Here is a 15,783-nt window from a genome sequence, read left to right as displayed (position 1 = left end):
TAATAGTATATATTAATTATATATAATAATTTTATATATATATATATATATATATATATATATATATGCGTGCTCTGTGCATAATGAGTACCTTAAGAACAAAAGAACCAATGAACGAAATCACACCAAATTTGTCAACAAAACGTCTCACAACACAAGGAGTGACCATCACTCAAAAAATTATGATTTTGTCATTTGAAAGTTGTAGTTGCTGGGATTTATAGTTCACCTACAATCAAAGAGCATTCTGAACTCCATCAACGATGGAATTGAACCAAACTTGGCACATAGAACTCCCATGACCAACAGAAAATAATGGAAGGGTTTGGTGGGCATTGACCTTGAGTTTGGGAGTTGTAGTTCACCTACATCCAGAGAGCATTGTGGACTCAAACAATGATGGATCTGGACCAAACTTGGCACGAATATTCCATATCCCCAAATAGGAACACAGATGGAGTTTAGGGGAAATAGGAGTTGGGCGTTATAGTTACTGGGATTTATAGTTCACCTACAATCAAAGAGCGTTCTGAACCCCACCAATGACAGAATTGGGCCAAACTTCCCACACAGAACCCCTATGACCAACAGAAAATACTCAAGTCCAACTCCCTTAACCAGGGCAAGAAAACATAATCAAAGCCCTCCTGACAAAGAGCCATCCAGCCATATATAGGATAGATATGAGTCACACACAGAGATATATAGTATCATAGATTTGAAAGGAACCCCTGAAGAAGGACAATTATATGTAGCATGTTCCAGAGTAGGCAAACCAGACAATCTCTACATCAACACTAACAAAGAAACAACAAGAAATACTGTTTACCCACAAACATAAAGAAATTACATATATTAGAAACCAACACTTTCTCATTACTTTATTTTCCAGATCAACAGACTGGGCCACAGCAACATGTGGCAGGGGACAGCTAGTAATTAATAATTATTATACTTATTGTTATTATTATTAGGTGTGCATGAAACATTCATGAATTTCTCATTTAGACTTGGTCTAACCCCCCATATATCTCATTATGTATGGTATGAAAAGACAAGTATTCAATAACCTGAAGAAATATGAAATTCAAAACACTTCTGGTCTCAAGCATTTCAGATAAGGAATACTCAATCCAGAGAGCATTTTGCTTCATCTGAAGTGATTTACAGTAACAATGACAAAGCTTTTACTTAAAGTGCATAAAACTTTAGATGCTGGGAAAGAACCAGTATCGTGCTGCTTTTTTGTGTGTTGTCCATCTTTCAATTCTTTCTGAAAGTGTCAACAAGCATTCAGATGCATGCTGTTTCCTAGAGATTATAATGCTAGCAATCACAAGATAAGAGGACAGATCCTCTTACTGATGAGCTCTTGGTTTAAAAACAAAGCACAAAAACACCTAAGGCGACAAAGTAAAGGAGAGAGATGAAGTGGTGCAGTATTGAGAGAACAACAACAAAATCTCTCAAGAACTGAAACTAATGGCATTAAATGTTCATAAACAGTCTGCAGGCAAGAGTAGATAGTACGAGTGCCAAGTTTGCAAAATGAAACTAAATTATTCAGGATGGTGAAATGCCAAACAGAAGGTAAATTACTTCTGATACATCTAAGAGGACATCTTCGTTTGTGAATCTCTCTAATGACCCGCTCTAAACCAAAGAGGGTCGAAGACACTTGGTGGACAGCCAGCAGAATATGTAGTGAAAGCCGCAGCTTATGTCCATAGTTTCTTGGCTATCGAGTACTAGGAGAATCAGTCGGCTTGTATACCAGTCTTCAAAGGATTATTGGTTTATATAAATAGAGATATGGGCCATAAAGTGAAGAAAGTGAGAAGAAACTAATCAATCTTTTGAAATGAAGTGCTGGATATCTATAGTTGCCAAAAATGGATAAATGAATCATAGAATCATAGAATCAAAGAGTTGGAAGAGACCTCATGGGCCATCCAGTCCAACCCCCTGCCAAGAAGCAGGAATATTGCATTCAAATCACCCCTGACAGATGGCCACCCAGCCTCTGTTTAAAAGCTTCCAAAGAAGGAGCCTCCACCACACTCCGGGGCAGAGAGTTCCACTGCTGAACGGCTCTCACAGTCAGGAAGTTCTTCCTTGTGTTCAGATGGAATCTCCTTTCTTGTAGTTTGAAGCCATTGTTCTGCGTCCTAGTCTCCAGGGAAGCAGAAAACAAGCTTCCTCCCTCCTCCCTATGACTTCATCTCACATATTTATACATGGCTATCATGTCTCCTCTCAGCCTTCTCTTCTTCAGGCTAAACATGCCCAGCTCCTTAAGCCGCTCCTCATAAGGCTTGTTCTCCAGACCCTTGATCATTTTAGTCGCCCTCCTCTGGACACATTCCAGCTTGTCAATATCTCTCTTGAATTGTGGTGCCCAGAATTGGACACAATATTCCAGGTGTGGTCTAACCAAGGCGGAATAGAGGGGTAGCATTACTTCCCTATATCTAGACACTAGGCTCCTATTGATGCAGGCCAAAATCCCACTGGCTTTTTTTGCCGCCACATCACATTGTTGGCTCATGTTTAACTTGTTGTCCACAAGGTCTCCAAGATCTTTTTCACACGTACTGCTCTCGAGCCAGGCATTGTCTCCCATTCTGTATCTTTGCATTTCTGCCTAAGTGGAGTATCTTGCATTTGTCACTGTTGAACTTCATTTTGTGAGTTTTGGCCCATCTCTCTAATCTGTCAAGATCGTTTTGAATCCTGCTCCTGTCCTCTGGAGTATTAGCTATCCCTCCCAATTTGGTGTCGTCTGCAAACTTGATGATCATGCCTTCTAGCCCGTCATCTAAGTCATTAATAAAGATGTTGAACAGGACCGGGCCCAGGACGGAACCCTGCGGCACTCCTAATCAATCTTTTGAAATGAAGTGCTGGATGTCCATAGTTGCCAAAAATGGATAAATGAATCCCTGAGCAATTCTTCTTGGGCTGATGTGAGGGACCAGTGATTATTCTTTTCTAATATCCCAGGGACCAGGACAAAATTTGTCACCATTGGATTGTTTCTTTTTTCCCTCTGGAAACTTCCCAAAGACTGAAAGATGATGGATGGCTCAGGGCTTGACACCAATCCATGGATCACCACTCTAAAGCAGCAATGTCATAAAGCAGTGGTTAGATATATTTTGATAATCAGTTAAAATATATTACGGACACAATTCCATCAATTTGATTCAGAAAAAGACTTCCAGTAATGGGTATTGTTGGAAAACATAAATGTTCACGGATATTCTTGAACGTTATAAACTGACTCGTGTTTGCTGGAATATAATACATCAAGTTATTCTTGATTCAAGTTATTGAATCTACATCTGGCCTAAAATTCCCAGAAATCCTAGCCAGTTTACCAACTCTTAGGATTTCTGGGAGTTGAAGGCCAAAACATCTGGGGACTCATAGGTGGAGAACCACTGTATTAGATAGTCCCTGCTAGTGTAGACCCATTGAATCAGTTGCTGAATACTAAATGTGCATCTAGATACACCCTGTTGATTCCACTTGCATGTTCCAACATGATGCAATTATTTGAGTGCCAGACTAGAAGTCCAGGAAACCAGGGCTCAAATTCACCCTCAGAAATGGAAACCTACTTTCTATCTTTGGCAATGTTTGGGAGTTGAAGGCCAAAACATCTGGAGACCCACAGGTTGAGAACCACTGTCATTGAGTAAATCAAGCTTGAAGTCTCTATAGTATACAAAATTCCAAACTGAGGCTATTGTTCTTTGGGCACACCATGAGTCACTTGCAAAAATAATTATGCTTTGATATGCGATGCAGGAGCAAAAAGATCGAGAATATAACACCAATTGATAGACCTAATCAAGGCAGATACAAACTTGAGTTTGCAAGACCTGAACAGGGCTGTTGAAGACACAGTGTCTTATGTTTTGTCGAAGGCTTTCATGGCTGGAATCACTGGGTTGTTGTAGGTTTTTTTGGGCTATATGGCCATGTTCTAGAGGCATTCTCTCCTGACGTTTTGTCTGCATCTTATGTTTCTTGTTCATAGGTTTGCCACAGGCTGGAGCCAATTTTAATGGTAATTAACAACAACAATATACAGAGAAAGAGAGATTTCCCCTTGGAGGGTGTTGTTTAAGTTTATTGGAAAAATAACGTGAATCAAGAATAACTTGATGTAATATATTCCAGCAAACATGAGTCAATTTATAACATTCAATAGTATCTGTGAACATTTATATGTTTTCCAACAATACCCATTACTGGAAGACTTTTTCTAAGTCAAATTGATGGAATTGTGTCCATAATATATTTTAACTGATTACCAAAATATATAGGAAAATATTTTAAAGTCTAGTAATTATTGTGAACCTATCTTGAAAGCAGGAGTAAAGAGCCCAAGGGCATTGAATCGTGTCTGATCTTGGAAGCTAAGGAGGGTCAGCCCTGGTTAGAACTTGAATGAAAAACTACCAACAAACCCCCTGGTGATGCAACAGGTTATTTATTTATTTATTTACTATATTTGTATATCACCCCTCTAAACCTGGAGGAGACTCAAGGTGGTTTGCAATTGGCAGTCAATGCCCCTGAACAACATAAAATACAGTTTAAAACATTACATATAATATAAACCATATAAAAGCAATAAAACAATAAACCGCAGAGCTGCTGAACTTGCTGACCGAAAGGTTGGCATTTCGAATCCAGGGAACGGGGTGACCTCCCGCTGTTAGCCCCAGCTTCTACCAACCCAGCAGTTTGAAAACATGCAAATGTGAGTGGATCAATGGATCAATAGGTACCGCTTGGGCTGGAAGGTAACACACGCTCCATGCAGTCATGCTGGCCACATGACCTTGGAGGCGCCTACAGACAATGCCGGCTCTTTGGCTTAGAAATGGAGATGAGCAGCACCCCCCAGAGTTGGACACGACTAGACTTAATGTCAAGGGAAACCTTTACCTTTACCTTATAGATTCTATTTCAGAGGAAGAAACCGGTAAAAACTATCTTTGAGTATCCCTTGCCTAAGAAACCCCTATGAAATTCAGGTAATGTGGGATTTTCTGCCTTGATATTCTGGGATATAGGGCTGTGTGAAAGGGCCCTGAGTCTCTTGAGGTGGTGGTGAAAAACTCAACTAAAGTGCCGTGTTAGTGAACTGTGATACTAACTTGGTTCCCTGTAAATTCAGCTTTTACACACAACCTCCTATTTTGCTCGTAGAGTTCCACCTCTTTTGCTCTATTCAGGCTTCATGCTGATTGTTATGAATAGGCTAAAAAAAGATCTCTCAGTATATTATGTCACCATCAAATTTAGAGGAAATGAGGGCAGGCTTATTTCAAGAAATAATTAAAAGTCTTCCATACTCATGGGGCCCCATCAATGCCACTGTCCCGTCTCTCTATCCATGTACACACTATGGCAGCGGAAAACGGAAGCTTTTAGTTCATTCTCCAGTCAGATACTTTTTCATGGGGAGCCAATTTTATTCTGCTTTCATGCCAATCAGACTCTAACTGGAGAAAGAGTACGAAATAATCCCAGAAGGCTAAAGTGGTTCTATGGGGAAGACTGTGGTTATATATGGGCAATTAATGGTTCCCCCAGGAGGTTAATTGACCACATTAAGAGTCAAACAGTTCACAAAATGCTCTGAAAGTGTCATAAAAGAAACTCTTCCCCTTCAGACAACCCATTGCTAAACTGTCAACAGTCTGTTTTTATTATGGAGAAACATGCTGTCAAATGGGTTAATGGGTTCCAAGTGTGGAGATGAGGGGTGAAGGAGGCCAAAGCGGTCCTCTATTCTCTGAATCTGCCTGTCCATAATTTGATTTCTACCAGTCTTAGAAGATTCTGAAGCAGCAGTATGCTAACCCATCCCTTCTTCAGACTATTTTTCTTCAACCAGAATGGTGTTTTGAGATGGTTTTAAACAACTGATTTTAAAGTACAGTAGAGTCTCGCTTCTCCAACCGTCACTCAGCCAATGTTCTGTATTATCCAATGCAATCTGCATCCCTCCTGGATCTACAGCTGTTTCAATACATTGCAATTTTTGGTGCTAAATTCATAAATACAGCAATTATCTCATAACGTTACCATGTATTGAACTGCTTTTTCTGTCAATTTATTGTAAAACATGATATTTTGGTGCTTATTTTGTAAAATCATAACATAATTTGATGTTTAATAGGCTTTTCCTATGTCAGCGTGCTGGAAGAAGCAAAGACTACCAGCATTGAAGCAATACTCCTCTGCCATCAAATCTGCTGGACCGGCCATGTTGTCTGGATGCCTAACCACCGTCTCCCAAAGTAGTTGCTCTATTCCGAACTCAAGAACAGAAAACAGAAAGTTGGTGGGCAGGAAAAGAGATTTAAAGATGGGCTCAAAGCCAACCTTAAAAACTCTGGCATGGACACCGAGTGCTCCAGCTAGAGGTCAGTTGTGGCCAGCAGTGCTGCAGAATTTGATGAGACATGAATGGAGGGTGAAAGAGAGAACCACGCCAAGAGGAAGGCGCATCAAGCCAACCTCAACAGGGACTGCCTTCCACCTGGAAACTGATGCTCCCACTGTGGGATAACATGCAGATCAAGAATTGGGCTCCACAGTCACCTACGGACCCACCGCCAGTACGCCGATCTTGGACAACGAGGAATTGCCTAAGTAAGTAAGTACGTTTTTCCTTAATCCCTCCTTGTTATCCAACATTTTCACTTATCCAACGTTCTGCCAGCCCGTTTATGTTGGATAAGTGAGACTCTACTGTAGATGTAATTGGTTTTAATGTTTGTCTATATTTATAGTTATTTTATGTTCCGGCATGGAATGCATGCCGTATATACGCTGAGCTCCACCCTGAGTCTCCTTTGGGGTGAGAAGGGCAGAATAGAAATGTTTCAAATAAATAAATAAATAAATAAATATTCCACAGTCAAACAGACTATGACAATGAGATTTCTCTTCCTTTCCTTCCTATTAAGCTTCCACTACTGTGTTGGGAGACAATTGAATCCTACCCAAAAGGAATGCTGCTGCGGAATACTTCTGGTTTGATGAACTGGGTTATCAGAACTGGAGCACTTATCTTTGTGGACCACAGTGTCCCAAATCATCTACTAACAGGTTGTTAGTGTGGTACATGGGAACACAATCCAAAAAAGTAACTTTCCAATTGTAGCAGAACTTTGTAAAAATATGTTTACCATTACACCCAAAGTGAAGAAGCTATGCTTTGTATATACCATAATGGTTTGTGGCTGCATTATCATTAGCCAAAATATAGAAAAGGAGGGGAGAATGAAGAAATCTCACAGTATTTTTTAAGGCTAGTCAATTTTACCATCTTTGTAGAATTCAATCCATTTTTGAAGATGAAGCAAGACCTACAGTTCAAGACTAATAGAAGGAATCAGTGCGTCCAAGGGAATGGTGGATGGAGAAAGCTGTTTAACACATAATCAAGGGGTTGTAGTAAAGCCTCAAAGTGGAACCCACATGCTAAGCCTGATCATCGGTTTTACAGCACATTCCTATCTCACCTTACCTCAAGAAAATGTTCTGCCTGCTGTTCACGATCCAATTTCCTTGAAGTTGTGGTTATGAGGCCTGTAAGAAAGAAGGAGAAAATGATTTTGTTTAATTGTGAGACTAGAACTGGTTTAACAGTGGATTTAGTTACATACATTTAGACTTAATCCTCCCAGTTGGGGCTATATTAAGTCACTAGGAGACAAGTCCTTGCATGTTACATAAAGATATCACTTGCACCAATATAGCTCCAAAGAATAAAGCAATCCACTTTGTAATGCAAGATGCTGTAAGCTGGATAAACGACGTAGGTCTACTGTAACTTGCCAGATGCTTCCATCTATGGCTTGGTTCTATAAGGTACCTGGGTGACCCAAGATTTAGCAAAACCCCTTCAGATAAGGGAAAACTCCACTGTTCATGAACAAATGGACTTCAACCATATTTCTGTTGGACTTCAACCATATTTCAAACCACACCTCACTCCCGCAATCCCCTCCATCATCCTACAATTCTCTTTAGATATAGCAGACAAGGTGTTAGAGTACCTTCCTAGCTGCTAGAAGGACATAATGCTCAGGTTCTACTCAGAAGGAAAAGTATATTAAAAATAATTAAAAAGACCTATCCAAGTACAATCAACAGTCTATGAGTGTACCTACACTGTAGAAGTAATTCAGCTCAACACACCTTAATTGCCATAACTTGGTGCTATGGAATCCTGGGATTTCTAATGTGGGGAAGCAGCAACACTGACCTTGTAAAAGCAAATTTCTATGAGTCTATACTATTGAGTCATGGCAGTGAAACTGCATTCACCCTACAGGGTAGATGCCCTCTAAGAAGAGAAATGAATCAAAAACTAAATCTTGATTGTAAGAGAGGGCCCATCCAGACATATCTCAGTTTTACTGGAAGCGTCCAAATGACGCCTCCGGTAAAACCAACTTAACTAAATACCTGGTAAGATCTGGATCTTGCCAGGTGTGAGCCCTGTGCGGATTGGGCCTGGAAACCACATCATGCGATTCCCGGGCCCAATCTACGCAACCTTCTTAGATTTTTGGGCCCCAGGAGCCTGAAAAATCAAGAGGGCTCCAACTCCCTCTCCCCAAACTCCAAAATTACCCCTTAAAATAAAAGGAAATGTACATGGCCGCCATTAATCTCCTCCTCGTGACCTCCTGGCACAATGAAATGATGTGCCAGGAGACCGGGGGGGGGGGGGGGTGATGCACCGTTTCTTGGTGCATCATTTCCTCATGCAAGGAGGAACATAATGAAAGTTATGTACGTTTTCTTTTTATTTTAAAAAGTAATTTTGAGGGGCTTTGGGGTGGCTGAATGTCATCCTGATAGTAATTGTCATGGCATGTAGCCACCCTTCCTTGAAAAGGCCAGGTTTTGAGGGTGCTGTGGGGACTAAAACACACAGCAAAGAGGGTTTTAAAAACCCATTTCAGTTTTACTCCTGTCTAGAAGCACCAGTAGGTTAAAGCACTGAGCTGCTGAGCTTGTTGAGTGAAAGGTCGCAGGTTCGATTCCGGGGAGCGGCGTGAGCTTCCGCTGTCAGCCCTAGCTTCTGCCAACCTAGCAGTTCGAAAACATGCAAATGTGAGTAGATCAATAGGTACCGCTCCGGCGGGAAGGTAACGGCACTCCATGCAGTCATGCCGGCCACATGACCCGGCCACATGACAACACTGGCTCTTCGGCTTAGAAATGGAGATGAGCACCACACCCCAGAGTCAGACATGACTGGACTTAATGTCAGGGGACTACCTTTACCTTTACCTTAGAAGCACCCTAAGTCAGGTTTCTACATAGACCCTTGATGGATTAATAGTTTCATATTGACCTCCATGGGTAGATTTGTACATAAAGCTAAAGCTTTATGTACAAATTTTGGGCAAATGAGTAGACCTCTTGTTCTTGAGAGGATAGATGCAGGCCAGATGTAAACAAGGATCTTGGAAAAATATTGATTCAATCAAAGGTTTGGACTGAATAGGCCAAAAGTGGCATAATTGATGGTCGTTGTCAAGAAAAACACAGACAAAATTAAATCATGGCCAATCTGTTAATCTCATCCAATCTCATTTATTCTTGTAACACTGACCACAGTTTTGTTTTTTTGATCTGTTATGGAAAGTAAATGATGGTTCCAGTCCCATCTATGGAGTTGATTTTAGAAGGTTAACATGAGTAACCTATTATTTTACCACTTGCCTTTTGAAAATACATGTTTCATAGGCTACTATCTTCTTCCTAATATCATTTACTACCTACATGAATCTCTGAGAGTATTATCAATACACCAAGTATCATCATCAATACAGAAAGAAGCCCCCGGTGGCGCAGTGGGTTAAAGCACTGTGCCAGCAGGACTGAAGACCGACAGGCCGCAGGTTCGAATCCGGGGAGAGGTGGATGAGCTCCCTCAGATTGGACTACTGCAATGCGCTCTACGTGGGGCTGCCCTTGAAGACGGCTCGGAAGCTCCAACTGGTCCAACGATCAGCAGCCAGGATGCTAACTGGGGCCCCTTACAGAGAGAGGTCAACCCTCCTGTTTAAGGAACTCCACTGGCTGCCATTTATATTCCGAGCCCAATTTAAGGTGCAGGTGCTTACCTACAAAGCCCTGAACGGTTTGGGACCAGCCTACCTGCGTGACCGCTTTTCAATCTACGAACCCACACGTTAACTTTGGTCATCTGGAGAGGCCCTGCTCGTGATCCCACCGGCGTCGCAAGCGCACTTGGTGGGGACATGGGACAGGGCCTTTTCCGTGGTGGCCCCCCGACTCTGGAACACCCTCCCCAAAGAACTTAGACAGGCCCCTACACTGGCTGTCTTCAGAAAGAACTTGAAGACCTGGCTTTTCCGATGCACCTTCCCAGATTAGGAGATCTCCACTACCAAGTCCCATAAGCACTTTATCAGAACCAATGATTGCTGCACATCGCACATCGCACTTGCCCTAGAAGCCCTATATACACCTCCTGTCACATCAGCACTTTTAATCTTTGTACCCATTGCTCTGGCCCGGCCCAGTTTTATTGTGTTTACTGTATTGTGCCTGTTGTTTATTTTGCTTTATTCTGTTTTTAATTGTTTGTTTTGCTTAGATTGTACTGTTGTGTTGTGTGTTGAGGCCTCGGCCTGTGTAAGCCGCATCGAATCCTTCGGGAGATGCTAGCGGGGTACAAATAAAGTTTAATAATAATAATAATAATAATAGCTCCAGCTCCTCATGTGGTGACATGAGAGAAGAATCCCACAAGGATGATAAAACATCAAAAATCATCCAGGCGTCCCCTGGGCAACGTCCTTGCAGACGGCCAATTCTCTCACAACAGGATTGGTTGCTCCTGACACGACAAAAAAAAAAATCAATACACAAATGGCAAGCGGCTCTGTCCCCTTGATGTGATGATCAGATGTCACTATTCAAGTCCTTAACTGGTCCTTGAATTAAGGAATGGGTTGGATAAGGGACAATAAACTAAGCTCATATCCTCATGAAACACAAGTGTTTTGGTTGAATGGCTCCTGTGTTCAAGAGAAAGGCTGGCTACCATCTTGTCCTACAGTATTTAGTGGCGCTTATATTCAGATAAATAGGCAAAGGCTAAGTGTACAAATCCAGATTCCCTACTGTAGTGAGTTTCGGATCTCATTAATGAAGGTTTGGGATTAGGTGGTCTTCCTTTTAGAAGCCGTAATTATGACTGCATACATAATCAAATGGCTCATTCAGCTAAAAACATTCATTCATAGGTTTATTTATTTCTAAATTCTATAACCCCACCTCCACCTCAGTAAAGACACAAAGAAATCAATTTTATTCACCATTCTTCTCAGCTAAAGAAGGCTCATTATCCAAACTAGAAAAGTTTGGGGGGGGGGGGGGGTTACTCTCGTCTATGCCAATGGAATACGTCCAAGAGTCTCTCTGTGCCCCCACATACACAACACGGCATATAAGCACAGCAGGCATATGTAAAGGCATCGGAATAATAAGGGGCAATTTTATTATCCACAGAGAACAAGACGTCTTTTAAACATTAATAGTACATTCATCTAGCTGGCACAGTAAATTAGAGACTGACATAATGAAAGAAGTAGACCCCCCCCCTTTCCTTTTTAAACAAACCTGCATCACAGAAAATAAGTTAAATGTGACTTCAGGCTGTAAATAAACATATCATTTTATATAATTACTTACGCAAGCCTCTAATTTGACAAAAAAAGTTCTTAGTTGGTACAAATGGGAATTTCTTAAATAGGACAACAGTCAAAATATTTCCAATACAAATATGCATTTTCTTTCAAACAGTTGCCACATTATTGTTGCTGATATTAATCTAAATTTTATCATTCGTTCTAACTACAATAGAACCATTGGAACAACTGGATTTACTTTATTGTTAGAATAGATCCATTGATTTAATTGACTGTACTGTGAGATAAGAGCCATCCAATCAATTGGAATTGCTGTGATCTTAAGAGTAGAGTAATTGAATCAAGAGGGTTTACATATATATTGGCCTACCATTAGATAGTGAATGTAATGGCACTACACAACAAGGTTACAGGCATCCTGTCATGATAAAATTGTCTTCATTTTGCACAGGATAAGGAGTGTAAAATGGCTTCTCTCTTGGAGTTAAGTTAAAAGGGAAAAAGTGAAAATGATAAATGCTCTCTATTGAAAGGCTCTGGTTTCACGCAGACTTACAAGCTTGTGCAGGTTGAGTGTCCTTTATCCAAAATGATGTGGACCAGAAGTGTTTAGAATTTCAGATTTTGGAATACCTGCCTTTTTATTATTGTACATAATGAGATGTCTTAGAGATGAGACCCAAATCTACACTCTAAAGTAATCTATGTTTCATATGCATCTTATATGTCCAGTCTGAAAGTAATTTGATATACAATATTTGTAATAAGTTCACACATTAAGCAAAGTTGTGTGTACTGAATCATAAGGAAGCAAAGGTTTCACTATCTCAGTCCCCATGTTGGAGTATTTTGGAATTGTGGAGTAGGGCTGCCCAGCCTGTACTTCTCTTAAGATCCATGGCATAGGGAAGTTTGAGAAACATTGTTCCATTTGCTGCAGCTTTGAAGAAAGTCACTCTGCTCCAAGATAGGTTAAGAATGAAACATGCAGGAGCACTATCATGGATCACATTTGGCAACCTTAAATATATGGTAAACCAGCAAAGATGCATTTAAATACAAGGGTTATCTGGAAAATAAGGTTACAAGGCACATATCTCTCACAGGGACTTTTTGTGTGGGAAGTTGGTATCACTGCCATGTAGTGGGAAACCAGCAGACGCAAACGAGCAGTGACAGTCATCATGCCCAGCTTAAGGAGCTGGGCATGTTTAGCCTGAAGAAGAGAAGGCTGAGAAGAGATATGATGGCCATGTATAAATATGTGAGAGGAAGCCACAGGGAGGAGGGAGCAAGCTTGTTTTCTGCTTCCCTGGAGACTAGGACACGGAACAATGGCTTCAAACTACAAGAGAGGAGATTCCATCTGAACATGAGGAAGAACTTCCTGACTGTGAGAGCTGTTCAGCAGTGGAACTCTCTGCCCCGGAGTGTGGCGGAGGTTCCTTCTTTGGAAGCTTTTAAACAGAGGCTGGATGGCCATCTGTCAGGGGTGATTTGAATGCAATATTCCTGCTTCTTGGCAGGGGGTTGGACTGGATGGCCCATGAGGTCTCTTCCAACTCTTTGATTCTATGATTCTATGATCAGTAACTCATCAACTGGCGTTGTGGTGAAGGTTAGAGATGAGTGTCCTCATTCCGTTTACCTCCAAGTGCAAAGTTCGCATTGTAATATGCTACCTAAATGCTTAGGGCATGAACACCACTGCAATTCATCGCAAAATCATTTCAGTTTATGGAGAGGACATAATGTCAAGACAGCATTTGGCAAAATGGGTAGGGAATATATTGTGAGACCATGAAGAAACTTCAGAGCCATCCAAAACAAAAAAAATTCTTCTAACCTTACTTTCCAGATAACCCCCATAATATTACAGAAATTATAGCCGTTCCACATGATTAACCTGGATTAACAACTGTTTCCTGTTCCAAATAAATTATGGATAGATGTTTCAGATTCCTTTCCAAATTACAGCTTCTTTCCAAATTACATCTCTCAAAACTCAATTCTTTTGGGGGAGCGGCGAGCCAATTTATGTTTATAACTCAGACAGAAGCAGAGACTGTAGGATATTGACTTATATATATTTATCTATTGGTATTTTGAGTCATAGACGGAGGTTATCTGCAACAGCAAGAGTGTGGGCCAGATTTTCTGACCGTGCTTGACTAGTCTATTCCAGGGAATGTTTTATGTACCTTTTGAGAGTTGAAGAGAGCATAAACTATCTTATTTACAAATTCGGTAATACAGAACAAGCAACAACGGAGCTGCCAGCAGAGGCTAAAGATAGATTTTCTTCCTCCCTAAAGAATGGTAAAAATGAAACAACACTCAGTCTTTATTTTATCTAATGCAACAAAGTGCCTTGGCCTGAATACGTTAAAATAACATATAAATCAACCATCTCTACATAGCACCACATATCCCAGCTGTACCGAATGTAGCAGAAGACATCTGTATGCAAAACCCATAATAAGCTGGATGGCTAAAAGTGGCAAAATGAATGAGGAAAACACTCAATCTTACACAGCAGTGATTCATGCACAAGAGACCAAAAATTAGGGGGCTATGGCAGGGTGAAAACAAAAAATAGCAATGAAGATCTGGCATGCTAGGACAGGAGATGGATAATCTGTAGAAACAGCAGAATTGCTGTCAGAGCTTTGGTTATTCGTCATCGAATTGGCATTGACTTGTGATGATCCCAAGAGGTCCCTCATTCAAAGTGTCTTCCAAACTCAGGGCTCTGGCTTCCCTGGATTGGAACAATTCACCAATACTCCCACCATCTACTTTTCCACTTCAAACAAGTAGTATTATCTCTCCCAATGTGTCACACTGTCTCATGACACGGTTGCAGTAAGACAGCCTCATTATAGTCCTCTTGACCCCCCACACTGTCCTCCTTCCATAGGAATCTGAAGACTTGGATGTTTAAACAAGCCTTTGAGAACGTTTAGCCCAACACAGCACTGCACTTTCATCGCATGCTTTTGTCCCTTAGCTACAATTTACACAATCCCATTCCCTTGTCTTGTTTACAGTCTGGCCATGCCTTACAATAGTTATCACCATAGGTGTTGTTTCAAGTTTTAAATTGTTGTATTATATGATATATGTTTTGTTGTTGTTCATTCGTTCAGTCGTCTCCGACTCTTCGTGACCTCATGGACCAGCCCACGCCAGAGCTCCCTGTCGGCCGTTACCACCCCCAGCTCCCTCAAGGTCAGTCCAGTCGCTTCAAGGATGCCATCCATCCATCTTGCCCTTGGTCGGCCCCTCTTCCTTTTGCCTTCCACTTTCCCCAGCATAATTGTCTTCTCTAGGCTTTCCTGTCTCCTCATGATGTGGCCAAAGTACTTCAACTTTGTCTCTAGTATCTTTCCCTCCAGTGAGCAGTCAGGCTTTATTTCCTGGAGGATGGACTGGTTGGATCTTCTCGCAGTCCAAGGCACTCTCAGCACTTTCCTCCAACACCACAGCTCAAAAGCATCGATCTTCCTTCGCTCAGCCTTCCCTAAGGTCCAGCTCTCACATCCGTAGGTGACTACAGGGAATACCATGGCTTTGACTAGGCGGATCTTTGTTGCCAGTCTGATGTCTCTACTCTTCACTATTTTATCGAGACTGGACATTGCTCTCCTCCCAAGAAGTAAGCGTCTTCTGATTTCCTGGCCACAGTCTGCATCTGCAGTAATCTTTGCACCTAGAAATACAAAGTCTGTCACAGCCTCCACGGTTTCTCCCTCTATTTTCCAGTTGTCAATCATTCTTGTTGCCATAATCTTGGTTTTTTTGACGTTTAGCTGCAACCCGGCTTTTGCGCTTTCTTCTTTCACCTTGATTAGAAGGCTCCTCAGCTCCTCCTCGCTTTCGGCCATCAGGGTGGTGTCATCTGCATATCTGAGGTTGTTAATGTTTCTTCCAGCAATTTTCACCCCAGCTTTGCATTCATCCAGCCCCGCACATCGCATGATGTGTTCTGCATACAAGTTAAAAAGGTTGGGTGAGAGGATGCAGCCTTGCCGTACGCCTTTCCCAATCTTGA

General features: G+C 41.4%; 1 protein-coding gene across 7 annotated transcripts in view; it reads right to left on the bottom strand.

Annotated features, from left to right (window-relative positions):
- The window catches only part of FAT3 (FAT atypical cadherin 3), a 695,104-nt gene that overhangs the window by 216,992 nt on the left and 462,329 nt on the right, over nt 1-15,783 (bottom strand). For all 7 annotated transcript variants that reach the window (XM_060771117.2, XM_060771116.2, XM_060771120.2 and 4 more), the window contains one exon: nt 7,559-7,620. In XM_060771117.2, coding sequence (XP_060627100.2) covers nt 7,559-7,620 — 62 coding nt within the window. The remainder of the gene's footprint in view (nt 1-7,558; nt 7,621-15,783) is intronic.

Source organism: Anolis sagrei, chromosome 3 (assembly GCF_037176765.1).
Source record: "Anolis sagrei isolate rAnoSag1 chromosome 3, rAnoSag1.mat, whole genome shotgun sequence".
Lineage (NCBI taxonomy): Eukaryota > Metazoa > Chordata > Lepidosauria > Squamata > Dactyloidae > Anolis > Anolis sagrei.
This window is presented reverse-complemented; position numbering and strand designations above follow the sequence as displayed.